General features: G+C 46.0%; 1 protein-coding gene across 1 annotated transcript in view; it reads left to right on the forward strand.

The window, feature by feature from the left end:
• NRDE2 (NRDE-2, necessary for RNA interference, domain containing) overlaps window positions 1–26079 on the forward strand; it is an 80671-nt gene that overhangs the window by 48491 nt on the left and 6101 nt on the right. The window contains 4 exon segments of the mRNA XM_034768103.1: window positions 4227–4399; window positions 17685–18068; window positions 19613–20541; window positions 22507–22645. Of these exon segments, the coding sequence (XP_034623994.1) occupies window positions 4227–4399; window positions 17685–18068; window positions 19613–20541; window positions 22507–22645 (1625 nt within the window).

The raw sequence follows: 26079 nt of genomic DNA on the forward strand, positions 1-26079 counted from the left end.
CTCCTCCAGTATGGAGACCAGCTTGCACTTTGTACAGACAAAGTCACTTCTGTCCTGCGGAAGAAAGACAAACATGGCACAACCTGTGCAGGTTACAACAGCTGATCGCTCACCTTCCATATCACCGTCCTCTTAGGAGCTTCCTAAACTGTTGCAGGAACTACGCGGAGAAACCTGCAGATGAAAGCCTCAGTGCGCTCTCCCTAGGCGAGCTCCCAGGCAAACTCCCGCTGTTAGCCTCTGCTGTTCGCCGCTCAGCTGGTTCGCTGCTGACTGCCCTTATATACCAGTCAGGCCCACTCAAGGCCCAGCTGGAACAAAGCACTCCCAATTCACACTTTTCAAACAAACAAGCAAGCAATCAAGCACACGGTCAAACTGACCAACTGTCCCAGCAGCAGACACTCAGATACTCACCAACACAGCCCCCCTAATGCAGCACTTAGCGTACCTCCTCTCGGACAGCTCCCAGGCAAACTCCCGCTGTTAGCCTCTGCTGTTGAGGTGTGAACGCCAAGGGAGGAGAAACTGCTTCTGTAGTTGGATAGCCATTCACAGTCTTTGTTTAATCCTGATCTGATGGTGTCAAATTTGCAAATGAACTGGAGCTCAGCAGTTTCTCTTTGGAGTTTGGTCCTGAAGTTTTTTTGCTGTAAGATGGCTACCTTTACATCTGCTAGTGTGTGGCCAGGGAGGTTGAAGTGTTCTCCTACAGGTTTTTGTATATTGTCATTCTTGATATCTGACTTGTGTCCATTTATCCTCTTGCGTAGTGACTGTCCAGTTTGGCCACTGTACATAGCAGAGGGGCACTGCTGGCACTTGATGGCATATATAACATTGGTGGACGTGCCGTTGTCATCTTGTCCTGCTACAAGACAGGCCCAAAAAAGAAACCAACAGAACTCCACTGGCCATCACCTATAGTCCTCAGCTTAAACCTCTCCAACGCATCATCAGTGATCTACAACCCATCCTGGACAATGATCCCTTACTTTCACAGACCTTGGGAGGCAGGCCAGTCCTCGCCCACAGACAACCCCCCAACCTGAAGCATATTCTCACCAGCAACCACGCACCGCACCATAACAACTCTAACTCAGGAACCAACCCATGCAACAAACCTCGATGCCAACTCTGCCCACATATCTACACCAGCAACACCATCACAGGACCTAACCAGATCAGCTACAACATCATCGGCTCATTCACCTGCACGTCCACCAATGTTATATATGCCATCATGTGCCAGCAATGCCTCTCTATGTACATTGGCCAAACAGTCACTACGCAAGAGGATAAATGGACACATGTCAGATATCAGGAATGGCAATATACAAAAACCTGTAGGAGAACACTTCATCCTCCCTGTCCCCTACGCTTTACAAAAACTTCCTGGATTGTCTGTGCACCACTGTATTGCTTTCCCAGCAGATATCAGGGTGATTGAAGTCTCCCATGAGAACCAGGGCCTGTGATCTAGTAACTTCTGTTAGTTGCCGGAAGAAAGCCTCGTCCACCTCAGCCCCCTGGTCTGGTGGTCTATAGCAGACTCCCACCACGACATCAGCCTTGATGCTTGCACTTCTAAACTTAATCCAGAGACTCTGAGGTTTTTTTGCAGTTTCATACTGGAGCTCTGAATCAGTCATACTGCTCTCTTACATACAATGCAACCCCCCCCTTTCTGTCCTGCCTGTCCTTCCTGAACAGTTTATATCCATCCATGACAGTACTCCAGTCATGTGAGTTATCCCACCAAGTCTCTGTTATTCCAATCTCATCATAATTTCCTTGACTGTGCCAGGACTTCCAGTTCTTCCTGCTTGTTTTCCAGGCTTCTTGCATTTGTGTATAGGCACTTAAGATAACTCGCTGATAGTCCTGCTTTCTCAGTATGAGGCAGGAGCCCTCCCCTGTTGTGCTCTCCTGCTCATGCTTCTTCCCGGTATCCCACTTCCCCACTTACCTCAGGGCTTTGGTGTCCTTCCTCCTTCATTTAGTTAAGTGCTGTAGGGATTTTAAATCCCAAAGCACTTGTCTCGTGTGTTTTTGTTATGTTGCTCATGGAAAAATGGATTCCATGATTGTCCATCTTTCCTTGAAAACGGCCCCTCCCCCATTTTTCCAGCCCATCGTTCAAGGGAGAGGGATGTGAATATTCAGCTGACACCCACCTGTATCTGCATGGGTTAAAGATACTATTCTTATGAGCCCCTTTGAATATATGTGAGCGAAATTTTCTTCTGGAGCAAAATCATAGTAGCACTGATCCTGGTAGTACTTTCCAGCTTAAATGTTACGATTCTGTTGGTTTCCCCTTGCCTCACTAGGGGTTATTGTCTGTGATGCTACTTCTGGAAGGAGGCATTGCCTCCACAGTCAAACATCTCTCACACAGCAGTATAGTAGAGCCTTGCCTCCCTCTTCATGTGGGGCAGAGAGATTGGAGCATTTTGCCCTGGGACGACCCCACCCCCTTTGTTCAGCAGTGCCTGCTGGAGACCTTTCACCGTGCTGTTGTCCGAGGTTTGAAACAATGGTGACTTAAAAGACTAAGGCCTTGGCTGGACTTGCAGCTGTACAGCGCTGTGAGTTAAACCTGTCTTTGTACAGCTGAGTAGGGAAAGTGCTGCAGTCTGTCCACACTGCCAGCTGCCAGCGCACTGTCGTGGCAGCATTTGCAGCGTTCAAGTGGCTGTTATGTGCTTTTCAAAAGGAGGGGGTGGGGTGGAGTGTGACAGGGATCGTGGGCGGGTGGGGGAGTGGATTTTTGGAGTGCCGACACTGTGTCAGCACCCTGCCTTGCAAGTTCCGAACCCCCTTCCTCCTCCACCCCTCTCTCACTCACTGAAAGCAAACAGCAGCTGTTCATTTTTTTCCTCACAGACCAGATAAGCAGCCGCTCGCGGAAACGGACCCCCCCACCACCCGCGCCGCCTCTCTCTTCAAGCAAACGTTAGCTGTGGGCGTTCCAAAGGGAGCCCCCCGCCTGCCTCTACTCATTCACAGCAAACAGTAGCTGTGTTTGTTTTTTCGATAAGCAGCTCCCGGAGCCATGGGAGTTCACAACAAAACAAAGAGAGGCCTCACAACAAAACAAGGAGAGGAACCTTCACTTAAAAGGATTATGGGGAGTTTCCGGAGGTCAATCACTGCGTAATAAGATTACTCCCCGTTTACACTTGAACACCAGCGTCTCAGTAACTCCACACCAGCTGTTAATCCTCTCGGGGAGATGGAGTACCTGCAGCGCTGTAGCCACGGAGATACAGCGCTGTAAGTGCCTTGCCAGTGTGGATGGGGAGTGAGTTACAGCGCTGTAGGCGGCTTTAGTGCGCTGTAACTCTCAAGTATAGCCAAGGCCTAAGGGAGTGCTGCTGTTTCTCATGAAAGAGCTGGTTGAAGTGGAGAGTATAGGTTCAAGGAGAGAGTACAGGGACTGAAGGTCTCATCATTACCTGTTTTATCTGAAGTGTGGGGGAGAGAGTTGAGTTTCAGTCAATGCTAGATGACAGGAACAAGAGCTTAGAGTTGGTGCTACAGTAGTTTTGTGAGGGTGGGCTGTAGGAATGGCAATTTTCCTCTAAAAACTGCAGCTAACCCCATGGTTTTGAAAAATCTCCCCTGCAATCCTAGTGTTAGGTTACACATTTTTCCAAACAGAATTGAAATCACAGGTTTAAAAAAAAAAAAAAAAAAAAGCTTTTAACCATCTAAAATCCTGCTGTACTTTATAAAACTGTAGTCTGATTCTAATACTTGGATTTTAGGTTCAGTGAATATTTTTAATCTGAGAAGTATTTGATTGCATTGGCAAGATCTAATGCATGTAAAATTAAACGGTCATTGAAAATATCAGTCAGTTTAAAACAATGATACCAATTTTAATTTGTAATGTTTAATTCCGTAGTAATACTTTGCATACAGCTAGTGCTTTTCCTTTTTAAAACACTTTCTGTACATATGAGGTAAGTAAGCGTGATACTCATTTTACATATGGGGTAACTAAGACAGAGCAAATTATTATTTTCTTTAGGCCACACATGGAGTTGGTGTCAGAACCAGAATGAGAACTCAGAATTTTTCAGTTCTCAATCTTGTGCCCAGTCCACTAAGACTGCTTGTGTTTATATTTTAATGTATTTTCCATATATGAAGTTTAAGTTTTTGGATGGGTGACTTAAAATTTTAGTGTCTGGGTTTTTTGTTTGTTTATTTTGTAGATGAGGATGAGGAAGATGTAGATGAAGATCAAGAAATAAAGGATAAAACTCTACCTAAATGGCAAATTTGGCTGGACATTGAATGTTCCCGTGAAACAAGGCATTGGCTGCCTTGGCGACCTGACAAAACTAAAAAGCAGACTGAAGAAGATTGTGAAGACCCAGAGAGACAGGTCATTGTGATATATAAGTGTGTGGGTGTGTGGGTGTGAGATTTCTTTACATTTAAGTTAATCTGTCAAGGACTCCATGCATAATTGTTTTAAACAACAAATAATTTTGGAAGGTCTTGGATATCTCTAGGGCAGTGGTTCTGAAAAATTTTTTTTTTTTTTTTATTTGGGTGGGACTGAAAATTCACCAGTGGTTTCTTGCTGGGAGCAATGAAGTCCCTCCCAAAACCGACTGATGGACTTGAGGTAAGATTGTTCCAGGGAGTGAGGAGGTACTGGTTGGTGAGGGTAGGCTGATGGGGCTCATGGAGATCAGATATTATGTTGCGGGGAGGGAAGTTCCCGGAAGGAAGTGAAAGACTAGTGGAACTAGGAAACGGCATGGGGGTTGAGGTGATGCTTCTCCCTCTTATTGTTTAGCTCCAGAACTATGCTACTTCACAAAGCTGGAGCTATCTTGTTGGCACCAAAGCCTATTGGACATACTGCTTCACCTCCTCTGGAGCTGAGCATAGTGCAGGCATCGAGAAGGGAGGAGCTGCTGTGGGTTAGGGGTGGGGGTGGAATGTGCTGCTCCTTCTCTCCTCAGACTGTCTCTGGGTCCTAGCTACTGCAAGGTTTGGCTGGATTTTTTTTTTTTTGATTGTGCCCTACAGTTTGAAAAACTCTGCCCTAGGGATTGGTAGTGGGAGCCTTTGACCTGTAGGTCATTGGTTTATATCCAACCTATGTCAGTGGTGAGTGATAGCTCTGTGGTGGCATTTCAGAAGTGTGGTGGTGTTCCCAGTCCAATCCTTTTGCAGACAAGTTCTTGTTCATAAAATCACGACCATGCTTGAACTGTCCCTACAGTTTTATAAGTCAAGGCTTGAAAAATTTACCAGACCTCAAACCATAATCTCTATAGTCAAGGTGTTGCCCTGGATTTGTGGGTTGTGTGTACCCCAGAATGTGATCAAGCTAATTGCAACCATATTATGTGCATTCAGCCACCATGAATTAATGAAATAGAACACCACATAGTTAAGGGTTAGTTTGTAGACTGGCTTTCAGAAGTAAGGTCAAAACTATTGGCAGTTTTGCTAATCCGAATGCGAGGAGGGGAGAGGAAAATAAACAACTGAGACTGAAAACCTTGGTGGAAGGAAGACCTTGAGTCTGGATGCCTCTGATATTAGAAAGTTTGTTGAAAGTTAGGAAAAGTAATGATCTAATACGGGTCATTATGACCTATGTGTTTTATAGAAGTTAGTTATAATAGAGTGTACTTTGGAGCAGTCCTCTGAAGCCATCTTGAGAGACGTTTTTCCGGACACCTTTTCTCCCCATTGGGTGAGCAACTGGCAACTGCGAACCTGCTGTTAATTACTCAATACTGTTCCAGATATTAAGTAAATATCTGGGATGTGCTAAACCTATTGCTTATGTCTGTGTGTGCTTAAATCTAATAAACTGTAGTTTTAGATAGCGCACGCTTACTTGCATTAATCTTAGCAGATGGAATTGCTGTGTTCCTGTTGATCTATTCCTGACACCGCCTGGGGTGAAATAGTTAAGGTGCCCCTGCTGTGGGTTCTGAAAACTTCCTAACCAAGGAAGTTGCAAAAGACAAGGATGGGGGGGGACGCGCTTCTCAGCAAGATCTAGAGGCCATACTCTGCTTATGAGCCCAGTACCCTTGTCATTTCATGTGCTTGAAAGGAAGAAGGTGCTGAGACTTCTACCCCTGCTTGAAGGCTTCCACCTTTGTAGTAACCTCTCACTAGTAGGTGTCATACAAATTTTAAACTTCTACTGCTGTAGATGCTCTAAGGGAAAAGGAATTTCTTCAAATTATCCTCACTATTGTTTCTTCATGTCAGGAGATTTTTGTCAGCAGTGTCTGTGGTTCCATGCCTGCTCCCTACATATCCTCTTGCTCTGATATGAGAGTATATAGGAAGGGGCGGATGCTCTGCCACTGCAGTTCCTTCTCAACCACCTGTGGCTTGAGACGGAGCGTCATTGTGTCTGCTAGCCTGCTGACCCAGTTTGCTGACCTCTTTTTTTTTCTTTTTCATCATTTTCTTGTTTTAATTTAGCACAGCTTTGTGCTTTTTTGGGAGCGTGGGGGGTGTCTTTGTCTCTCAGTATTCTTTTGCCTGTTCCACTCAGCTCCTCTCCTTCCATGGCCTTTCTTCATGGATTATACCAAAGATCCTTGGCTTCAAACCTTGCCAGACCTGCCACAGGCCCTTCCCTGTCAGCAAGGGGCATTCCAGCTGCCTTGAAGAGGCTCATGTCCCCTCCAAGTGTAGCATCTGATCAGCAGCATATCCAGAAAGCTGAAGGCGAATTGATTGAAACAACTTCTTATAGAATATTCCCTGAGACTTGCAGGGTCTGAGTCCCTCCTATTGTTCAACTGCCTCAACTGCTCAGAATGCTCCAGTGGCTGCCCAAGCCTCTGCTCGATAACCAAAGACCTGGGAGGGGAGCCTTCAGAGTCTTCAAGAACATCTGAAAAGAAGAGACCCCATTTCCCTGAGAAAGATACCAAGATAAGGGAGAAAGTCACCCTCTCACTAGGGAACAAGGAGACTTCATGTCCCAGTATAGGTACCATTAAGGCTTTTCCCTCCTCTGGTACTGAAATCCCAGTACAGTTTCATAATGCATACTGAGAAGCCTTGTGCAGTACCAGTGTTGGTACCAGAATAGGAGGCTTCTAAACAAAAGGATTCCTCGAAGACTCAGGATGATGACTGAGTCCTGAGTCTTGGTGTCAGTGTGCTCAGGCCACGAGAGAGAGCACATGGACCGTACTTCGCTCCCATTCCAGGTATCTCTCGACATGATGACTCCCAAAACACAGTACCCAGATTCTCTGGTACCATCCAGGATCCTCTTTCATGAAGACCTTCGAATCCTGGAAGAACCCAAATCACCTCTGCTGAGGGCTACTAAGAGGATTTTCCCACGCGTATTGACATTACCATCTGGTACTATACCACCGCACCCTTCTATGAAGGCTCGGCTGTCATTACTGATGCGGTTGCCTGTCCTTCCTTGACTCAAAGTACTGACACCTGTTGCTCATACACTTGGACTGAGATTGAGATGAAAATAGGAGACAGACTTGTTGAAAGTTTCTGGGTAAAGATAAAAGGAGTAAAAACAAGTGTCATGTCATGGTAGGGATCTACTACAGACCACTTAACCAGGAAGAGAAGGTGAATGAGGCTTAGTTTATTTAAAAAAAAAAAAAAATCATCCAAAGCACAGGACTTAGTGGTGATGGGGGACTTCAGCTACCCAAACATCTGTTGGGAAAATAACACAGCAAAGAACAGATTTCCAACAAGTTCTTGGAATGTATTTGTCATAACTATAAAGGGAAGGGTAACAGCCCTCCTGTGTACAATACTATAAAATCCCTCCTGGCCAGAGACACCAAAATCCTTTTACCTGTAAAGGGTTAAGAAGCTCAGGTAACCTGTCTGACACCTGACCCAAAGGACCAATAAGGGGACAAGATACTTTAAAATCTTGGTGGGGGGAAGGCTTTTGTTTGTGCTCTGTGTTTTGGGGGTTGTTCACTCTAGGAACTAAGAGGGACTGGACATTAATCCATGCTCTCCAAATCTTTCTGAACAAGTCTCTCATATTTCAAACTTGTAAGTAACAGCCAGGCAAGGCGTGTTAGGTTTATCTTTGTTTTCTCAACTTGTAAATGTTCCTTTTTGCTAGAGGGTTTACCTCTGTTTGCTGTAACTTTGAACCTAAGGTTAGAGGGGGTTCCTCAGGGCTCTTTAAATCTAATTACTCTGTAAAGTTATTCTTCTTCGAGTGCTTGCTCATATCCATTCCATTAGGTGTGCGCGCGCCGCGTGCACGATCGTCGGAAGATTTTCTACCCTAGCAACACCGACGGGTCGGCTGTGGAGCCCCCTAGAGTGGCGCCTTCATGGCGCTGAATATATACCCCAGCCGACCCGGCGCCCCCTCAGTTCCTTCTTACCGCCCCTGACGGTCGTTGGAACTGTGGAGCGCGGCATAGCTGTCCTCCACTCTCCCTAGCTTTGTTCTTGTTCATAGTTGTAGTTATAGTTATAGTTATAGTTCTAACGTTTGTAGTTAAATAGTTAGTAGTTTCAAGTTGTTTTAGTTGTTATAATAGTCCAGGGGACTAAGGGGGTCGTCTCCCCCTTTCTCCCCCGGCCGCGGGCTCGGGCTCATGCCCAAAGCTCCCGGCTTCAAGCAGTGCGCCTCCTGCGCTAAACCTATGCCCACGAGCGACCCGCACGACTCCTGTCTGAAGTGCCTGGGAGAGTCCCATCAAACAGATAAGTGCAAGATCTGTAAGGCCTTCAGACCCAGGACCAAGAAGGAGCGGGACTTTCGGCTCCGGCAACTCTTGATGGAGGCGGCACTTAGTCCAGACGCTCCATCTACAAGTCAGGCCCCGGCACCCAGCGCCTCGGTGCGCAGTGCTCCGGCGGCACCGGCTATGACGACCACGCGAGTGGTGTCGGACAAGCCGCCCCGGCACCGGACCTCGTCGGCACCGCAAGCGCAGCAAGTGCCTCGACGCCGGTCCTTATCCCCGGGGCATAAAAAAGCCCATAAGACGGGGTCCTCCGCGCCGAAGACGCCGGCTCCCCCAGTGCCGGGGGTAGAGCCGCGTCCACCGGTGGAGCACCGGAAACAGGTGCCTCCAGCACCGTCGACTCCGGCGCCGAGGCCGTTGAGTCCGGTGCAGATAGCGTCCCCACCGAGGCCGGCGGTGATACAATGCCTCCCGTCGACTCCAGAGACCTTCACGGCGGCGAGAGACTTAATAGCTCTCACGGAGCCGGCACCGCCTCAACCACCGGCACCGACGGCACCGTTGACTCGCCCGGTCCAGTCGAGAGGGAAACCTGCACTGATCTGCCCTCCATCACAAGGGCTGGAACCTCGGCACCGATCCAGGTCCCGAAGCAGGTCCCCACGCCGCTCGCAGTCCCGGCACCGAATATCACCTCGGCACCGGTCGTACTCGCGGCCAAGATCTTCTTCGCGGCACCGCTCTACGTCTCGGCACCGCTATGATCGTCGGCACCGATCGACGTCGAGACGTAGTTCTCGGCACCGCTACGGTCGACGCTCGACGTCGAGAGGCCGCTCCCGGCACTGGGCATACTCCAGGTCCTCGTCGAGGTCCAGATCTGACTCCCGGCACCGACGAGGTCATCGGCACCGGTCGCGGTCCCGGCACCGATCGCCGGCACCGCGTAGAGATAGATCATCTCCGGACCGGCACCGTGCGGCACCGCAGACCACGGGAATCGTCTCGACGCTCTCGGCACCGCCGTGGCCATCGAGATCGGTATCCCACTCCTCGGAGGACCTCTCGAGGTCGGCATACCCCCCTCAAGGGCAAGCCGAGGAACAGGACTTGGGCCATTGGCGGGAGATGACAGAGGACCATTCTCATGGCCCATCTCATTGGTCGTTCTGGACCCCGTGGGCGTACCATCAGGAGCAAGGGGCTCCAATACCCTCGACCTCTCGCTCGGGTCACTCCGTTAGAAGGGCCCCGGAGTCCACCATCTCTCGGCCTCCGCCAGGGGACATGGAGGCTTCCGTGTCCGCACCGCCTGACGCCCTGGACCCAGGCGCAGGTGATGCTCCGGCCCAGGAACAGGAAGACCAGGACCAGCCCTTGGATCCGGTTCCACCGGAGGCATCTTCCTCTTCTTCGCCGGACGAGGCAGTGGCGGGCACATCGTGCACGGGCCCACCTCCAATAGATCTTCGGGCTCACCAGGATCTTCTGCGCAGGATGGCCCGTAATATGGACCTGCAGGCGGAGGAGGTAGTGGAGGTGCACGACCCGATAGTGAATATCCTCGGAGCGGATGCCCCATCGAGGGTAGCGTTACCCCTGATCCGCACGATACAAAACAATGCGGATACGATATGGCAAACTCCTGCCTCTATCCCACCCACAGCGAGAGGGGTGGAACGGAAATACTTTGTCCCGTCGAAGGACTACGGGTACTTGTATACCCACCCCCAACCGTGTTCACTGGTGGTGGCATCAGTGAACGCACGAGAGCGCCACGGCCAGCAGGCTGCAGCGCCAAAATCAAAAGAGGCCAAACGGCTCGATTTGTTTGGCCGTAAGGTTTATTCAGCCGGAGGGCTGCAACTTAGAGCGGCGAACCAACAGGCACTACTGAGCCGCTACAATTTTAACTCCTGGAACTCCATGGGGAAGTTTAAGGAGTTGATTCCCCAAGAGTCCAGGGAGGAGTTTGGAGCCATGGTAGAGGAGGGTAAGAAGGTGGCTCGGACCTCCTTGCAGGCCTCCTTGGACATAGCAGACTCGGCTGCGAGGACCATGGCTTCGGGTATCGCTATGCGGAGGATCTCCTGGCTTCAAGTTTCGGGTTTGCCTCCGGAGCTGCAGCAAACCCTACAAGATCTGCCCTTTGAGGGACATGGTTTGTTCTCAGACAAGACGGACTCTCGCCTGCAGAGCCTCAAGGACTCGAGAACAATCATGCGCTCCCTGGGGATGCATGTTGTGGGCCCTCAGCGCAGACCATTTAGGCCGCAGCCTCAGCGCTTCTACCCCCCCCCGCCTCGTCAGAGACAAGACTCGGCCCGGAGGCGAGGGAGAGGTGGTAGGAGAAGGTGGACCGGCCCTCAACCCGGCCAGAACCAAGGGCCACCTAGACCACCTTCAGGCCCCAGACAAAACTTTTGAAGGTGCGGTCGAGGACGGTGCACCAGTCATCCCCCAGGATCCAGCCCCCTCCTTTCGGGATCGTCTCTCCCACTTCCACCATGCTTGGTCCCTTATAACTTCGGACCGTTGGGTCCTCCGCACGGTGGAAAGGGGATACACTATCCAGTTTTCTTCTATCCCCCCCTCCCACCCCCCTTCCCCGTCCCTCTTCAGGGACCCTTCTCACGAGCAACTTCTTATACAGGAGGTTTCTACGCTCCTGGCCATGGGGGCCATAGAGGAGGTTCCGATAGAGTTAAAGGGCAGGGGATTTTACTCCCGTTATTTCCTGATCCCCAAGTCCAAAGGAGGTCTGCGGCCTATCTTGGACTTGCGCGGACTCAACAAATTCGTAGTAAAGTTGAAGTTCCGCATGGTCTCTTTGGGGGCCATTATCCCTTCCCTCGATCCTGGAGACTGGTTCGCCGCCCTCGACATGAAAGACGCATACTTTCACATTTCAATTTACCCACCTCACAGACGCTTCCTGCGATTCGTGGTAAACACGGTGCACTACCAATTTGCAGTTCTTCCCTTCGGCCTATCCTCGGCCCCAAGAGTGTTCACGAAATGTATGGCCGTCGTGGCAGCGTACCTTCGTCGGCAAGGGATACAGGTGTTCCCGTACCTAGACGACTGGCTGGTGCGCGGTCGCACCAAGGAGCAAGTTCAAGCTCACGTCCACATAATAGTGCACACATTCAACGAGTTGGGCATCCTACTCAACAAAGACAAATCCACTTTAGAACCTACCCAGAGAATAGAATTCATCGGCGCAGTTCTAGACTCCAGACGTGCACAAGCCATCCTGCCAGACAACCGCTTTGGCACCATCACGAACCTCATTCAAGGGCTCAAGGCCTTCCCAACTACCACGGTGAGGTCGTGCCTTACCCTGCTGGGTCACATGGCTTCCTGCACGTACGTAACCAGGCATGCCAGACTTCGGCTTCGCCCACTTCAAACCTGGGTGTCATCAATATACCGTCCACATCGGGACAGCCTGAACATGGTGGTCACGGTCCCGAACTCGGTCCTGGCCTCCCTCACCTGGTGGCTAGATCACAATGTGGTTTGCGAGGGGATGCCATTTCATGCCCCACAACCCTCTCTGCACCTGGTCACAGACGCGTCATCTCTGGGTTGGGGCGCCCATCTCAACGAACACCATACCCAAGGCCTGTGGACTGCACCCCAGTTAGCCCTGCACATCAATGTTCGGGAACTGATGGCGGTGCGCCTGGCGTGCCAGGCATTCCTCAATCTCCTACGTGGCCGCTGTGTGTTAGTTCTCATCGACAACACCACGGCCATGTTTTACATCAACAAGCAAGGAGGAGCACGTTCGTCAATTCTATGCCAAGAGGCCATTCGCCTGTGGGACTTCTGCATCGCCCACTCAATCCATCTCACGGCATCGTTCCTCCCTGGAGTCCAGAACACTCTAGCGGACCGACTCAGCAGGTCCTTCCAGACGCACGAGTGGTCTATCCGTCCGGACATCATACATTCCATCTTCCAGAGGTGGGGGTTTCCCCAGATAGACCTGTTTGCATCTCGAGACAACAGGAAGTGCCACGTGTTCTGCTCCCTACAAGGTCGAGCTCCGGGCTCCCTCTCGGATGCGTTTCTCCTTCCCTGGAAAGACCACCTGTTTTATGCCTTCCCTCCGTTTCCTCTGGTCCACAAGGTACTGCTCAAATTGCGCAGAGACCAGGCACAGGTAATTCTGGTCGCTCCAGCGTGGCCGAGACAACATTGGTACATCACACTGTTGGAACTCTCGGTTCAGACACCGATCCCGCTTCCATTATGTCCGGATCTCATATCTCAGGACCACGGTCGGCTGCGTCACCCCGACCTGCAATCACTCCACCTCACGGCGTGGCTGCTCCATGGTTCACCCAGGCAGAGCAGCAATGCTCGCACTCTGTCCAACAGATTCTGCTGAGCAGTAGGAAGCCCTCAACACGGACCACGTACCTGGCCAAGTGGAAGCGGTTCTCCTGTTGGTGCGAACAACGAGCCACGTCCCCGTTGCAGGCACCCATTCCTCTCATTTTGGAATATCTCCTCTCCCTAAAACAACAGGGGTTGGCGATATCTTCAATCAGAGTTCACCTGGCTGCTATATCAGCCTTTCACCCGGGGGAACTTGCGTCCTTGGTATTCTCTAACCCGATGGTCGTTAGATTCCTCAAGGGCTTAGACCGGACGTACCCACAACAGCGTCAGCCCGTCCCGACGTGGGACCTTAATCTGGTTCTCTCCAAACTCACAGGTCCTCCATTCGAACCACTAGCCACCTGTTCACTTTTGTACCTGTCCTGGAAGACAGCTTTCCTCGTAGCCATCACCTCAGCAAGGCGAGTTTCTGAACTCAGGGCACTTACATCCGAGCCCCCTTATACAGTTTTCCATAAGGATAAAGTGCAGCTTCGTCCACATCCTGCCTTTCTCCCTAAGGTGGTTTCTCCATTTCATATCAACCAGGACATATTTCTCCCGGTCTTTTATCCCAAACCACATGCCACTCGCCAGGATCAACGTTTGCATTCCCTGGACGTAAGAAGGGCCCTGGCCTTCTATATTGACCGCACAAAGCACTTTAGAAAGACGACGCAACTCTTCGTTGCAGTGGCCGACCGAATGAAAGGCTCACCGGTCTCCTCACAACGCCTATCCTCCTGGATTACGTCTTGCATCCGGACTTGCTATGACCTGGCAGGTGTCTCAGCACCGCACCTCACCGCTCACTCCACGAGGGCCCAAGCCTCCTCGACTGCTTTCCTGGCACATGTTCCAATCCAGGACATTTGTAGAGCGGCGGTTTGGTCATCAGCCCACACGTTTACAGCTCACTATGCACTAGTGCAGCAGTCCAGAGACGATGCTGCATTCGGATCAGCGGTTTTGCACACAGCAATGTCTCACTCCGACCCCACCACCTAAGTTGGGCTTGGGAGTCACCTAATGGAATGGATATGAGCAAGCACTCGAAGAAGAAAAGACGGTTACTCACCGTTGTAACTGTTGTTCTTCGAGATGTGTTGCTCATATCCATTCCAAACCCGCCCCCCGTCCCCACTGTCGGAGTAGCCGGCAAGAAGGAACTGAGGGGGCGCCGGGTCGGCTGGGGTATATATTCAGCGCCATGAAGGCGCCACTCTAGGGGGCTCCACAGCCGACCCGCCGGTGTTGCTAGGGTAGAAAATCTTCCGACGATCGTGCACGCGGCGCGCGCACACCTAATGGAATGGATATGAGCAACACATCTCGAAGAACAACAGTTACAACGGTGAGTAACCGTCTTTTTTCCTTCCTGATTTTACAAAGATGATTTTTTACCTTTCTTTCTTTAATTAAAAGCCTTCTTTTTAAGAACCTGATTGATTTTTCCTTGTTTTAAGATCCAGGGGGATTGGATCTGGACTAGGAATTGGTGGGGGAAAGGAGGGGGAATGGTTAATTTCTCCTTGTTTTAAGATCCAAGGGTTTGGATCGGTGTTCACCAGGAAATTGGTGGAGAAGTCTCTCAAGGCTACCCAGGGAAGGGAGTTAGTACTTGGGAGTGGTGGCAGCAAAACTAGATCTAAGCTGGTAATTCAGTTTGGAGGTTCACATGCAGGTCCCCATATCTATACTCTAAAGTTCAGAGTGGGGAAGGAACCTTGACAGTATTGGAGACCATTTTTTATTCTGGAAGGTGGAGAAAGCCACTAGGGGAGAGGCTCTTCTAGATTTGATTTTGACAAATAGGGAAGAGCTGGTTGAGAATTTGGAAGTGGAAGGCAGCGTGGATGAAAGTGATCATGAAATGATACAGTTCATGATTCTAAGGAATGGTAGGAGGGAAGACAGCATAATAAAGACCATGTTCCTGTGTTAGTGTAGGGAGTGTCCTGAGTAGATGGTGCAGTTTCTTAGTGTATTCCTCAGTGGGATCTGAGGAAAGTGGCCTGTAGAATTTGGTATTGGAGAGTTGTCTGGCAGCCTCCTTCTGGTAGTCAGACCTGTCCATGATGACAACAGCACCTCCTTTATCAGCCTCTTTGAGGATAATGTCAGGGTGGTTTCTGAGGCTGTGGATGGCATTGCGTTCTGCACGACTTAGGTTATGAGGCAAGCGATGTTGTCTTTCCACAATTTCTGCCTGTGCACGTCAGCGGAAGCATTCTGTGTATAGGTCTGGACTGTCATTTCGACCCTCAGGAGGAGTCCACGTGGAGTTCTTCTTCCTGTGTTGTTGGTGGGAGGGTATCTGTGTATCAGTGCACTGTTCAGTGTTATCCTGAAAGTATTCTTTGAGTCGGAGGCGGCGAAAGTAGGCTTCCAGATCACTGCAGAACTGTATCATGTTCGTGGGGGTGCTGGGGCAAAAAGAGAGTCCCGGTTTACAGATTCAGACTAACACGGCTACCCCTCTGATACTTAATAAAGATCATGTATTTCAAGAAGGCAGACTTTAGCAAATTCAGGGAGTTGGTAGGTAAGTTCCCTTGGGAAGCAAGTCTAAAGGAAAAACAGTTAGAGAAAGTTGTCTCTTTGAAAAACTGCCATTACTATCCCACTACATAGGAAAGATAGGAAGTATGGGTGCTCCACTACCCACTCTCCTTCCCCTCTGCTTTGGACTTTATGGTTGAAAAGGAACTGGAGTGGTGGTGGGTCCACCCCTTCTTGTGCCCTTATATAAGAGCATGAGAATGTGTAGGGTGCAAGCGTGGACCCATGGACTGATGACAAAAATCTCTGATCAAGAGTGCATAGGCACATGCAAATCCTCACATGTAGCACCCATAGGGATGAAACACCTTGAAGAACTCCAGTTACTGTACAGGTAAGTAATCTTTCTGTCTCTCCTCTCCTTTCCAGACCTCTAACTGCTGTAAGAAATCGGGAGGGTGTCCATTACTCTGCCTCTCCCACAGCCTCTTTACCATTCTTCCAGTTGTGTTCTCATTCCTTGTGAATAGCTGAGTACCTGCCTCTGTCATGCATTGCTTTTTCAAGCAGCATGAAACTGATGTGATTTGGGCAATTTTACTGTTGCCCAAAGGGTTCTAAATAGTGAACTTGGCCATTGCCTTGTTAATACCATTCTTCTGCTCCTTGGTGTGCAGGTATGCAGAAACAAAGCACTAAGCAATAGTGGCTGGGAGGCCCTTTGCCTGTCTAGGGAAGAAGGCATAATAGCTCCATGAGTGCTGGAAGGAGTTTGCTCACTAGTAGCAATCATAATACCATACATTTTTCTTTAAAGGGTGTAGCACTCCCCTCCCTCGGTACTTGCCTCCTGGTACTAGCGACGCTCCATGTCCCCAGTCCCCTTGGTCATGTGCATATGTTGAGGAGCGTAGAGCTGCTATCATTGCTAGTCAGCCCCTGTTCTCAAAGAGAGCTGCATGGAGCTTTGTGGCTGCTTTTGGAGTTGTACCAGGTGAGGGAAGGAGCTCAAGCTGTTTGTGCTCTCTGTTTCTCCCCTCCCACATCCCACTCCCACTTCCACATACATCCCACCTCATTGCTTGCCATTGCATTTCTACAGAGGAACAGACACATAGACAGTAACTCAATCACTTATGTTTCAGTAAAGTTCAAGTGTCGGACTGGTTCTGTGTTGTATTTGCATATCTGTCCTGTGGGCTCTTTTGTCTGACTTTGGGCAAGTCATTTGACCTCTCTGTTCCTTTTTTTTTGCTCATCTGTAAAATGGAAGTCTTGTGAGATTTAATCTTTATAAACGTTCTGAGATGCACTGTACAGTGGTTAATAAAACCTGCATTTAGAAAAAAAAACTTCCTTATTAAATGAGCAAACTGAAAGACCATTTTGCTGCCTGAAAGTTGACCACTTATAAAATAAGCATCTGACTTGAGAACATGGGGAAAAAACAAGCTAACAAAAAGTAAATAATCACCCAGAGTAGTTAGTTATTTTATATAAGATACTATATTCTTACACTTAGATTGCAAGCTCTTTGGGGCAGTGACAGTCTGTTATATGTTTGTTCAGTGACTAACACAATGGGGTCTTGGGCTCTACGCACTACTGGGATACATATAATCAATTATAATTTTATTATAGAACCTGGAGAAATAAGTAAAACTGAAACCCATGCAAATAGAGAGAGGAAAGTTAGATTTTTAGACAAAGAAAATATAGTTAGAATAAGTGATCAGACATCAGCATCAAGGTAAAGATAAGTAAAACAATATAAGGAATAATTTTAAAATTATTCCTTTTGGACCCCTGTATATAAGTTTCTTGAAGAGGTCATTGGAGAGCCTGCAATCCTTTCAGTAATCCAGAACTGTAGAAGTCTATTATCTGCAGATTGGGCCCGCAGCCTTCTCTGGAAGGGGGCTATTACTTGTCTAATTTGCCTTGTTTTTCTTAATTCGAATCAAGTTCCATCACCATTTCATATTCATTTTTGAAAATATTTAACTCAGAAAGCTGCTTGATAAATTATAGACTTATTTGGTTGAATTATAATTAAATTAACTATTTTATTCCTTTTTCTAGGTATTGTTTGATGATCTTGGGCCATCTTTAATCAGACTTTCTAGTCCAGATCTTCAGTTTCAGCTGCTATACTCATTTCTGCAATTTGTGGGAGTCCCATGTGGGTGTAGTCTCTTTCCTTCAAATCTCTATATCGCTATGGATGAGAACAATATTTTTGACACTGGGCAGTCTGAAAAGCCACTGACTTCTTTTGACTCACTGCTTTCTGGAGTCAATAGTATTGGCCATATGGACACAATGACCAGAGGGAGACAGCGCATGGGACACTGTAAGGAAGGAGAGGAGTTCATACAGAATGTCTTTCATTTAATATTGCCGTTGTTTTCAGGAAAGGAAAAGTCACACCTTTCTGTCTGTTGGCTACAATATGAAATCTCAAAGGTAATTAAATATTTGTGCACTGTCTCTCAGTGTGGCTTATAGTTTTATTGTGTACATTTTTTATACCATTAAAATAAGCAACATTAAGATAAAGTGGAGGTTGAGCACTCAAACGTCAAGAAAAGCTATAGTTAAGGTGATGTACTCAGCTTTAACTCTGTTCACTTATGCATATGTATCACAATAGTCTATAATTACACAATAACATGTTATTCTTTGAAAAATAGTATATTTTTTCTACATTCTTAGATACATTACATTGTCTATTACTGTGTAATACTTTGTGTATGCTAGAGAGAGTCCATAAGCGATGGTTATACAAGATGCATAGTTAGTGAGGCAAGAGCTCCTATGAAATCTAATCTACCAAGGCATTTTGTACAATACTTAGCTGGGTGCCTGAATGATACGATACCTGAGTACTTAACAAGGAAACTCGCTACTCACATTACATTGTTGAAAAAATAGTATAGTATCATTTGGAAAGTAGAATCTGATCATGTAATTCAGTTTTAATTCTACTAGCCATGATTGTGTCTGATTGTATAGAGCAGTGTTTTCTCAACCATTTCAGGTTGGTGACCCCTTATTCAAAGTAAAAAAAAAAAAATTTTTTTTACAATCCCCTTTAAATTTATTATAAGAATAAAAAATGTATCAATAAGAATGATGAACCTGTATATAATTGAAGTGGGCATTCACCCACGAAAATTATGCTCCAATACATCTGTTAGTCTTTAAGGTGCCACAGGACTCTTTGTTGCTTTATATAAATCGGGTATATTTTTGGGAGGTTGACAAATACTGGGACAGAGGAAAGAGTTTCTTTGCTTTAAATGGTAATAACATTTTCAGCACTTTGCAAAGTCTTCCCAAATTGCCTGTCATGAAATACTAATATGGGTGGAATGCATGTGAAGGCAGCTTGATAGGGAGTGGTATTCACCTGCAGTAAACAGATCTGACACTTGGCAAAGGATTCAGTCTTTTTTAGGCCTACAAAGGGGTTTTTAGCCTCTGGTGTAGCTTCACCAGTGAAGGAACTACTGCAGATCCCTAGTTGTAGGTAGGATGCATTGGTATATCTTATCGCAGTTTTAAACCATAGTAAAGCACATTGGTAAGTAATGGGTTTACACTCTCACTCTGAGTCTATGATAGAGGCTTGCAGCAGTGTAGCTGCACTGGTGGCTAAAAATCCTGGTGTGGAGAAGGCCTCAGTTTCTTTTTGCTGATTCTCTGTTCCATACATCCACTCCCTGCAGTATAAGTGACATGTGACATGAGCTGGCTGGTGGCCCAGCACGGGGAGGGAAACTGATTAATTTTTTTGTCATGAGAGCGAAGCTAAGGTGGTGAGGGTATTTTTTTCCTCTCGTCCTCCCAGTGGTTGTGCCTATGGGGAATGCTGTTGATGCAGTAATCTTTAATAGGCTAGTGATGCTGAAGAATACAGAAATAGAACAATGAACCCAAATACAACTGTGGGTTGGGTTTTTTTTTTTTCCCCCCTCCAAATTTTATTCTGTCAATTTTACATGCAGGTTGTTCAGTGTCTTCAAGCAAAAAACAAGAAGAAACTGAAGTCACAGGGAAAGAAAAGCAAAAAACTAGCCAAGAATCTCCTTAAGGCATCTGAAAACCGAAACAACCTTTCCCTCTGGAAACTGTATGCTTACTTGGAATGGTTACTTGGCAACACTGAAGATGCTAGAAAAGTGTTTGATACAGCTCTTTGCTTGGCAGGCACTGAAGGAATGAGAAATACCCAACTCTGTAATCTAAGCCTGCTTTATGCTTCACTGGAAGTGGAGCTACTAGAGAGTTTGGAGGAAACAGTTATGTCACGTGCTTTACATATATTGACCAAACTGGCTGAAAGTGGGCCATATGTACCTTATACTGGGCAAGTGCTATCTGTGAATATCTTGAAAGCTCGGAAGGCATATGAGCATGCGTTGCAAGATTATTTAAATGAAAGTCCAGTCTCTAACTGGGATCAGGCCAGCAGTTCTAGTCAACTGGTTAGTTTAGTTGGTTGTTATGCACTTTTCCAGTATTTGACTGTGGGGATTGATGCTGCTGTATTAATATGTAGACGTATTTCTGAAAAGCTTAAAGGTTCTACTTCACAGAAGTTTGAAAGCATTGGAGAAAATCTTGGCATTCATAATTTCCCCACTGCTCTTGAAGCTGTCACACTCATGCACACAAATTTACTCAGGTACCATATGAAAGTTAGCATTTACCCTTTAAATCCACTGCGAGAGGCACTAACGGAGGCTTTGAAGCTGTATCCTAGCAACCAGTCTCTTTGGAGGTCATATATCCAGATCCAAAGCAAGTCTCACAATGCTAGCAAAGCACGAAGATTTTTTGATAGTGTCACAAGGTCTACTAAGTCCCTAGAGCCGTGGCTGTTTGCAATCCAAGCAGAGGAGATGAGAAAGAAGCTTGTCGAGAATGTTCAGAGGTAATAGAACTCCAGACAGTAATACTGTCCACTTCACTCTTCATCTGTAGCTATCAAATCACTTTACTAAGGAGAGTGGGTACTGTCATTATCTTCAAACCTCAGTTTCCTCATCTGTAAAAGTGGAGAGGGTATTTGTTCAAGATCTCACAGTGAATCAGTGGCAGAATCATGAATAAAATGTAAATCTCCTGACTCTTGTCCCATATTCTTTCTGCTGGATCACACTGCCCTCAAACATTTCTCAAACCACACAAGTGACAGTCTTGTTCTTGAGCTGTCAGTATAGTGAAGTCATAAATTATAATAGTTTGTGATAAAATGTAAAGGAAGACAGCATGTTGCAATTTAGAACTTGCTGTTGGTTGCAATCTGGATACTGTATGTTGACTATTGTAACGAGAAGTCTCTTTAAATCAGCAGATGACTAATTATCATAAATATCAGATTAATCTTTGCTCATTGGTGGAAATTTGAGAATAGCCAATGCCTTCTTCCTTCAGACATTAAAAGAGGACAGGGGCAATTCTCAGGTCTTTGATAGTGAGCAAAGAATTGCCTAGTATGCTAGCTGGACTGTTTTAATAAATGAAAAGCCCACAATGCTCATTTTACAGCATCTGAACGCATTAAGTGATTTAATTTGTATCACTGCAGCGCAGAGAGAAATCAAGGAGACCTGGTGCTGTAATGGAGAAGAGATCAAAATATTGCAAGCTTTTAAAAAATGGATGATTGCAGCTCTGTGCTGTTGGTGTTTGCCTTTGGTCAGATTACTTTCCCTGCAGTATTTCATTCTTTCCTGGATGAAGTCATCTTTAACCCAGACACCTTTGTGCAGATTGTATTATCCATTTGTATAAATTCCTATTACAGGACAAAGATACAAATGATTAATTATGCATAAAATATGTTGAATGCCCCCACTAATGAGGAATAAGAGGAATTCAATAAATAAAATCTCTGCTCTTTTTAAAGATTCTTTTTAGCCTCTACAAACTCTATTTGCACTTTCAGGTTTGCTAAAGATGTATTTTGGGAAATTTCTAGAGAATAGAAGGAGCTAGCAAAATTGAAGGTCATTAACTTTTTTTTATAGGCTAGTTATAGTTTGTTTATGTGCGAAATGCACCCCCCAGCCTAGTTAGTTGAATGCAAACTTATTCTTAATTTACGTTTTTGTTTTGGCTTTTTAATTCACCCCCCCCCCCCCCCCAGACTCCTTTGTGATTCGTTATGGAAACTTGCACCTACAAGTGATTGAGCCTGACTACAGTATTCTTAAATGGTGTCAAAAATATTTAATCTCCGATCATTGATGTTTTTGTGCTGTTTTCAGCATTCTGTGTTAATTACACTATTTTTATTAGTTATTTAAACTATTGTTATTCATACTTCAGTATGTTTCTGAATGCAGAACAGAATGTGCAGAACACATTAGACAATTTAAATATGTTGCGTAATCTTGAGAGCATATGTTGATTTTTTTTTTTTTTTAAGTGTTACAGTTGTTGATGTTGCTAAAAGCTTTATTTTATTTACTTCTAACATACAGGCTAAAATGTCTGAAGAATAGTAACGTGTCATGCTGGGTAAAAACTAGAATCCATAGGTGCCCTCAGGTTACATTGAATTAGGATATTATAACCTAGAAAAAATGATAATTTTTCTCAACTCTGAGTTTAGAGTGATAATTATTTTGATATGCCGGACGTCCTTTCCACAAAGAAAAATAAATCTCATTTTTTTTTTGTTGGTTTATATATTAAAATGCCAGTTGGACCAGCATATATTCCAATTCAGTTTAATCTGAGAGCACTAAATGTTAACAGAGAAAGCAGCATGAGGTTCCTAATACATTTGTGCAATTTTCTGTGGAATGGAAGCAGTGAAATTACTCTCGCCTTCTTGTATATGGACACAATTGTTTATCTCATGTATATATTGTTTGCTTTTCTGTTTCAGAGTAGATGTTGGAGAAATACATTCAACAATTCCTGAAACTGGGTTAACAAATCGGATCAAAGCTCTATTTGAACACGCAATTCAGAGTGAAAATGGTGCCCATTGTCCATTGCTGTGGAGAATGTATTTGAACTTTCTGGTGAGATTAGAACAGTGTTTGGGCTTAATTTTATTATATTTACCATATTTGGAATTTCTGGTTAACAGTGGGCACTATATGGTATGGGTGGGTTGAAAGATGCTTACATTTATCATTTTGAAGTTTGGTGCACATGTTAGTCATATCAGTTCCTACAGAAGGGAATATTTGAGGAAATGCAGGGATTCTCAACCTTTTTCTTACTGAAGCTCACCCCAACATGCTATAAAAACTCCACTGCCCACCTGTGTCACAACTGTTTTTCTGCATGTAAAAGCTGGGGCCTGTAGCAAGCAGGGCAATTGCCCAGACCCCTGCAAAGCTCAGTTGCTCAAGCTTTTATATGCAGAAAAACAGTTGTTTTCTGCAGCTTTGGTGTTTTTCAACTTCAGCCCCAGGCAGTGGGAAAGTGGGGCTCCGGGCTTCAGCTCCAGGCAGTGGGGCTCGGGACTCTGGCCCCTGTGGGGCAGTGGGTCTTGGCAGACCTCCTGAGACCTGTTTGCAGCGCCCCAGTTGAGAACTGCTGATTTAAACTGTGTTGGTTTAGTGAAGAGTTGTAATGTCCTTGCAACATAGTTTTAGCAAGTAAGAGATACTAAGTAGTATTACTGTTTGCTTATGGCAGTGGCCACAATGTGGTAGGCATTTTTCAGACATTCAGGAATGGACTGTTCCTGTTATGGAGCTTGCAGTTTAAAGATAGGTGGACAGAAGTTAAGGAAAGGGGAAGAACAAATAGGAAAATTATAGAAGTCAACTCCGTTTATTTTAGATAGCACAGCGGATAAGGATCTTTAAGATCTTGAAGATTAAGCTGTAGCTGCTTTACTAGCTATATGCGATAATTATGGTTATGTCTGTGACGGGTTGGATCACAGAAACCTCCTTGGGAGCTGCCACCCGATGTGCAAAGACTACCCCTGCTTCTGTTTTCCCTGCCAGCTCAGGACTCCAGCACCCTGTCTTGCTGAGCCAGACACTCCCGTCTGGCTCCAGACACAGACCCAGGGTCTGAATCACTTGTCCCAAAGCTGCAAGTTTACCTGAAAACAGCTCGCAGTAGCGCGCTTGTCTTTAGCACTCAGATGCCCAACTCCCAATGGGGTCTAAACCCAGATAAATCCGTTTTACCCTGCATAAAGCTTATGCAGGGCAAACTCATAAATTGTTCGCCCTCTATAACACTGATAGAGAGATATGCACAGCTGTTTGCTCCCCCAGGTATTAATACATACTCTGAGTAAATTACTAAATGGAAAGTGATTTTATTAAATACAGACAGTAGGATTTAAGTGGTTCAAAGTAGTAACAGACAGAACAAAGTAAGTCACAAGCAAAATAAAATAAAATGCGCAAATCTATGCCTAATCAAACTGAATACAGATAATCTCACCCTCAGAGATGCTTCAGTAAGTTTTTCTCAGACTGGACACCTTCCAGGCCTGGGCACAATTCTTTCCCCTGGTACAGCTCTTGTTGCAGCTCAGGTGGTAGCTAGGGGATTCTTCATGATGGCTTCTCTCCCTCTCTCTTCTCTTCCCCCCTTTATATATCTTTTGCATAAGGCGGGAACTCTTTGTCTTTCTGGGTTTCCACCCCCCTCCCCTCACTGGAAAAGCACCAGATTAAAGATGGATTCCAGTTCAGGTGACATGATCACATGTCACTGCAAGACTTCATTACTCACTTGCCAGCACACACATATACAGGAAGACTCACAGGTAAATACAGCCATCTGCAGACAATGGGAGTCATCAAGATTCCAAACCATCATTAATGGTCCACACTTTACACAATTACAATAGGCCCTCAGAGTTACATTTTATATTTCTAGTTTTAGATACAAGAGTGGTACATTTATACAAATCAGATGATCATACTCAGTAGATTATAAGCTTTGTAATGATACCTTACAAGAGACCTTTTGCATGAGGCATATCCCAGTTACTTACATTCACTTATTACCGTATTTTCTCTAAAACTATCTCAGTTACATTATATTGACTTATTATCAAGTTTTTATAAAACCATATAGACTGCACAACGTCACAATGTCTCCATTAGATTTTGTTTTTGTTGGTAAAGTCAAAATGGAAATGTCTGCTGAGGTGGCCATTGTGGGCTGGGCAATTCTTTATAAAAAGTTTTATCCCGTTTTCTGTTTTGAAAGTGATCTGATCTCTGAGCCCCTCTTGTATCATTTCTCTAAATCAGGGTATCTCAAACTGGGTTCCACGAGGGTATTCCAAGGGGTCTGCGAGTCATGTCCAGGGCCACCGGCCACGCTGGTCAATTCCTCCCCCTCCCTCCCAGTGCCTCCTGCATGCCAGAGAACAGCTGTTCAGCGGTGTGCAGGAGATGCTAGGAGGGAGGGGGAGGAGCGGAGATGGGGCGCGCTCATGGGAGGTGGCAGGAAGAGGGGCAGGGGTGGAACAGGGACGGGAAGAGGTGGGGCAGGGATTGGGCCTTGGGGGAAAGGATGGATTGGGGGCAGGGCCTGGGGCTGAGCAGGGAGCTTGGGGGTCCGTGAAAAATTTAAAATCAAAATGAGGGTCCACAGTTGCTAAAGTTTGAGAACCGCTGCTCTAAATGTTCCATTCCCCAGCTTTTTGGATCAAGCTTTTCAGAAAAGGAAGATAAAGGGGGGCTTTTTTATTCTGAACTTAACCCATGGGTAAGCTGGACTGGTTTCCAGCTAAACATTTGTCAGTGCTCAATGAGGCCCTGGGCTTTGGCATGAGCTGGCACCTGGTCTGCCAGTGTCACATCCCCAACGCTAAACAAAAATTGGTTTGACATTTGTACCATGTGTGTCTGAATGATAAAAATGCTACCTATGATAAAATGTGATCCTTACACTTTCACTTGTGGAAGAGTTATTGGTGTCAGATGAGAATAAGACGCAATAATAATTCTTCACCTAACATCGATGGCACCAAAAAGCTTCTTGAGGGGTAAAACCAATTATTTAGTAATGTTCAGCTCTGCAGATATTACCACTTAAAAGTAAATGTTATGTCTGTCCAATGTCACCAGAAAGTCCTGTAGATCTTATCAGATCTTGAGATTTGTTTAGTTCATTCAGTCTTAAGTATTTTCGACAAGGTCTTTCTCCATCTTTAACAGAATCAGTAATTCAGTTGGATTTTGAATCAGTATTCCCCTTCCCCTAAAATCCCATTTATTCTTTAAGAAAGAATTAGAGGCAGAATGATATTTTGAGAACTGTTTGCAGAACAACAGCAGATGTAAATTTTAGTGCTCAGTTGTGACAACTAAATGAAGTGTGTTGCTATCTAGCATTTGTAAATCTCACCATGCAGTATAAAAGGTTTAGTGACCCAAAAGAACCCAATCGGTATCTACAAATAATATTTCATCTATGTGAAATAGAAATCCTACACTTCAGCATGAAACCTGTTGATCTTAATAGA

The sequence above is a fragment of the Trachemys scripta genome, chromosome 4 (genome assembly GCF_013100865.1).
Source record: "Trachemys scripta elegans isolate TJP31775 chromosome 4, CAS_Tse_1.0, whole genome shotgun sequence".
NCBI classification, from domain to species: Eukaryota; Metazoa; Chordata; order Testudines; family Emydidae; genus Trachemys; species Trachemys scripta.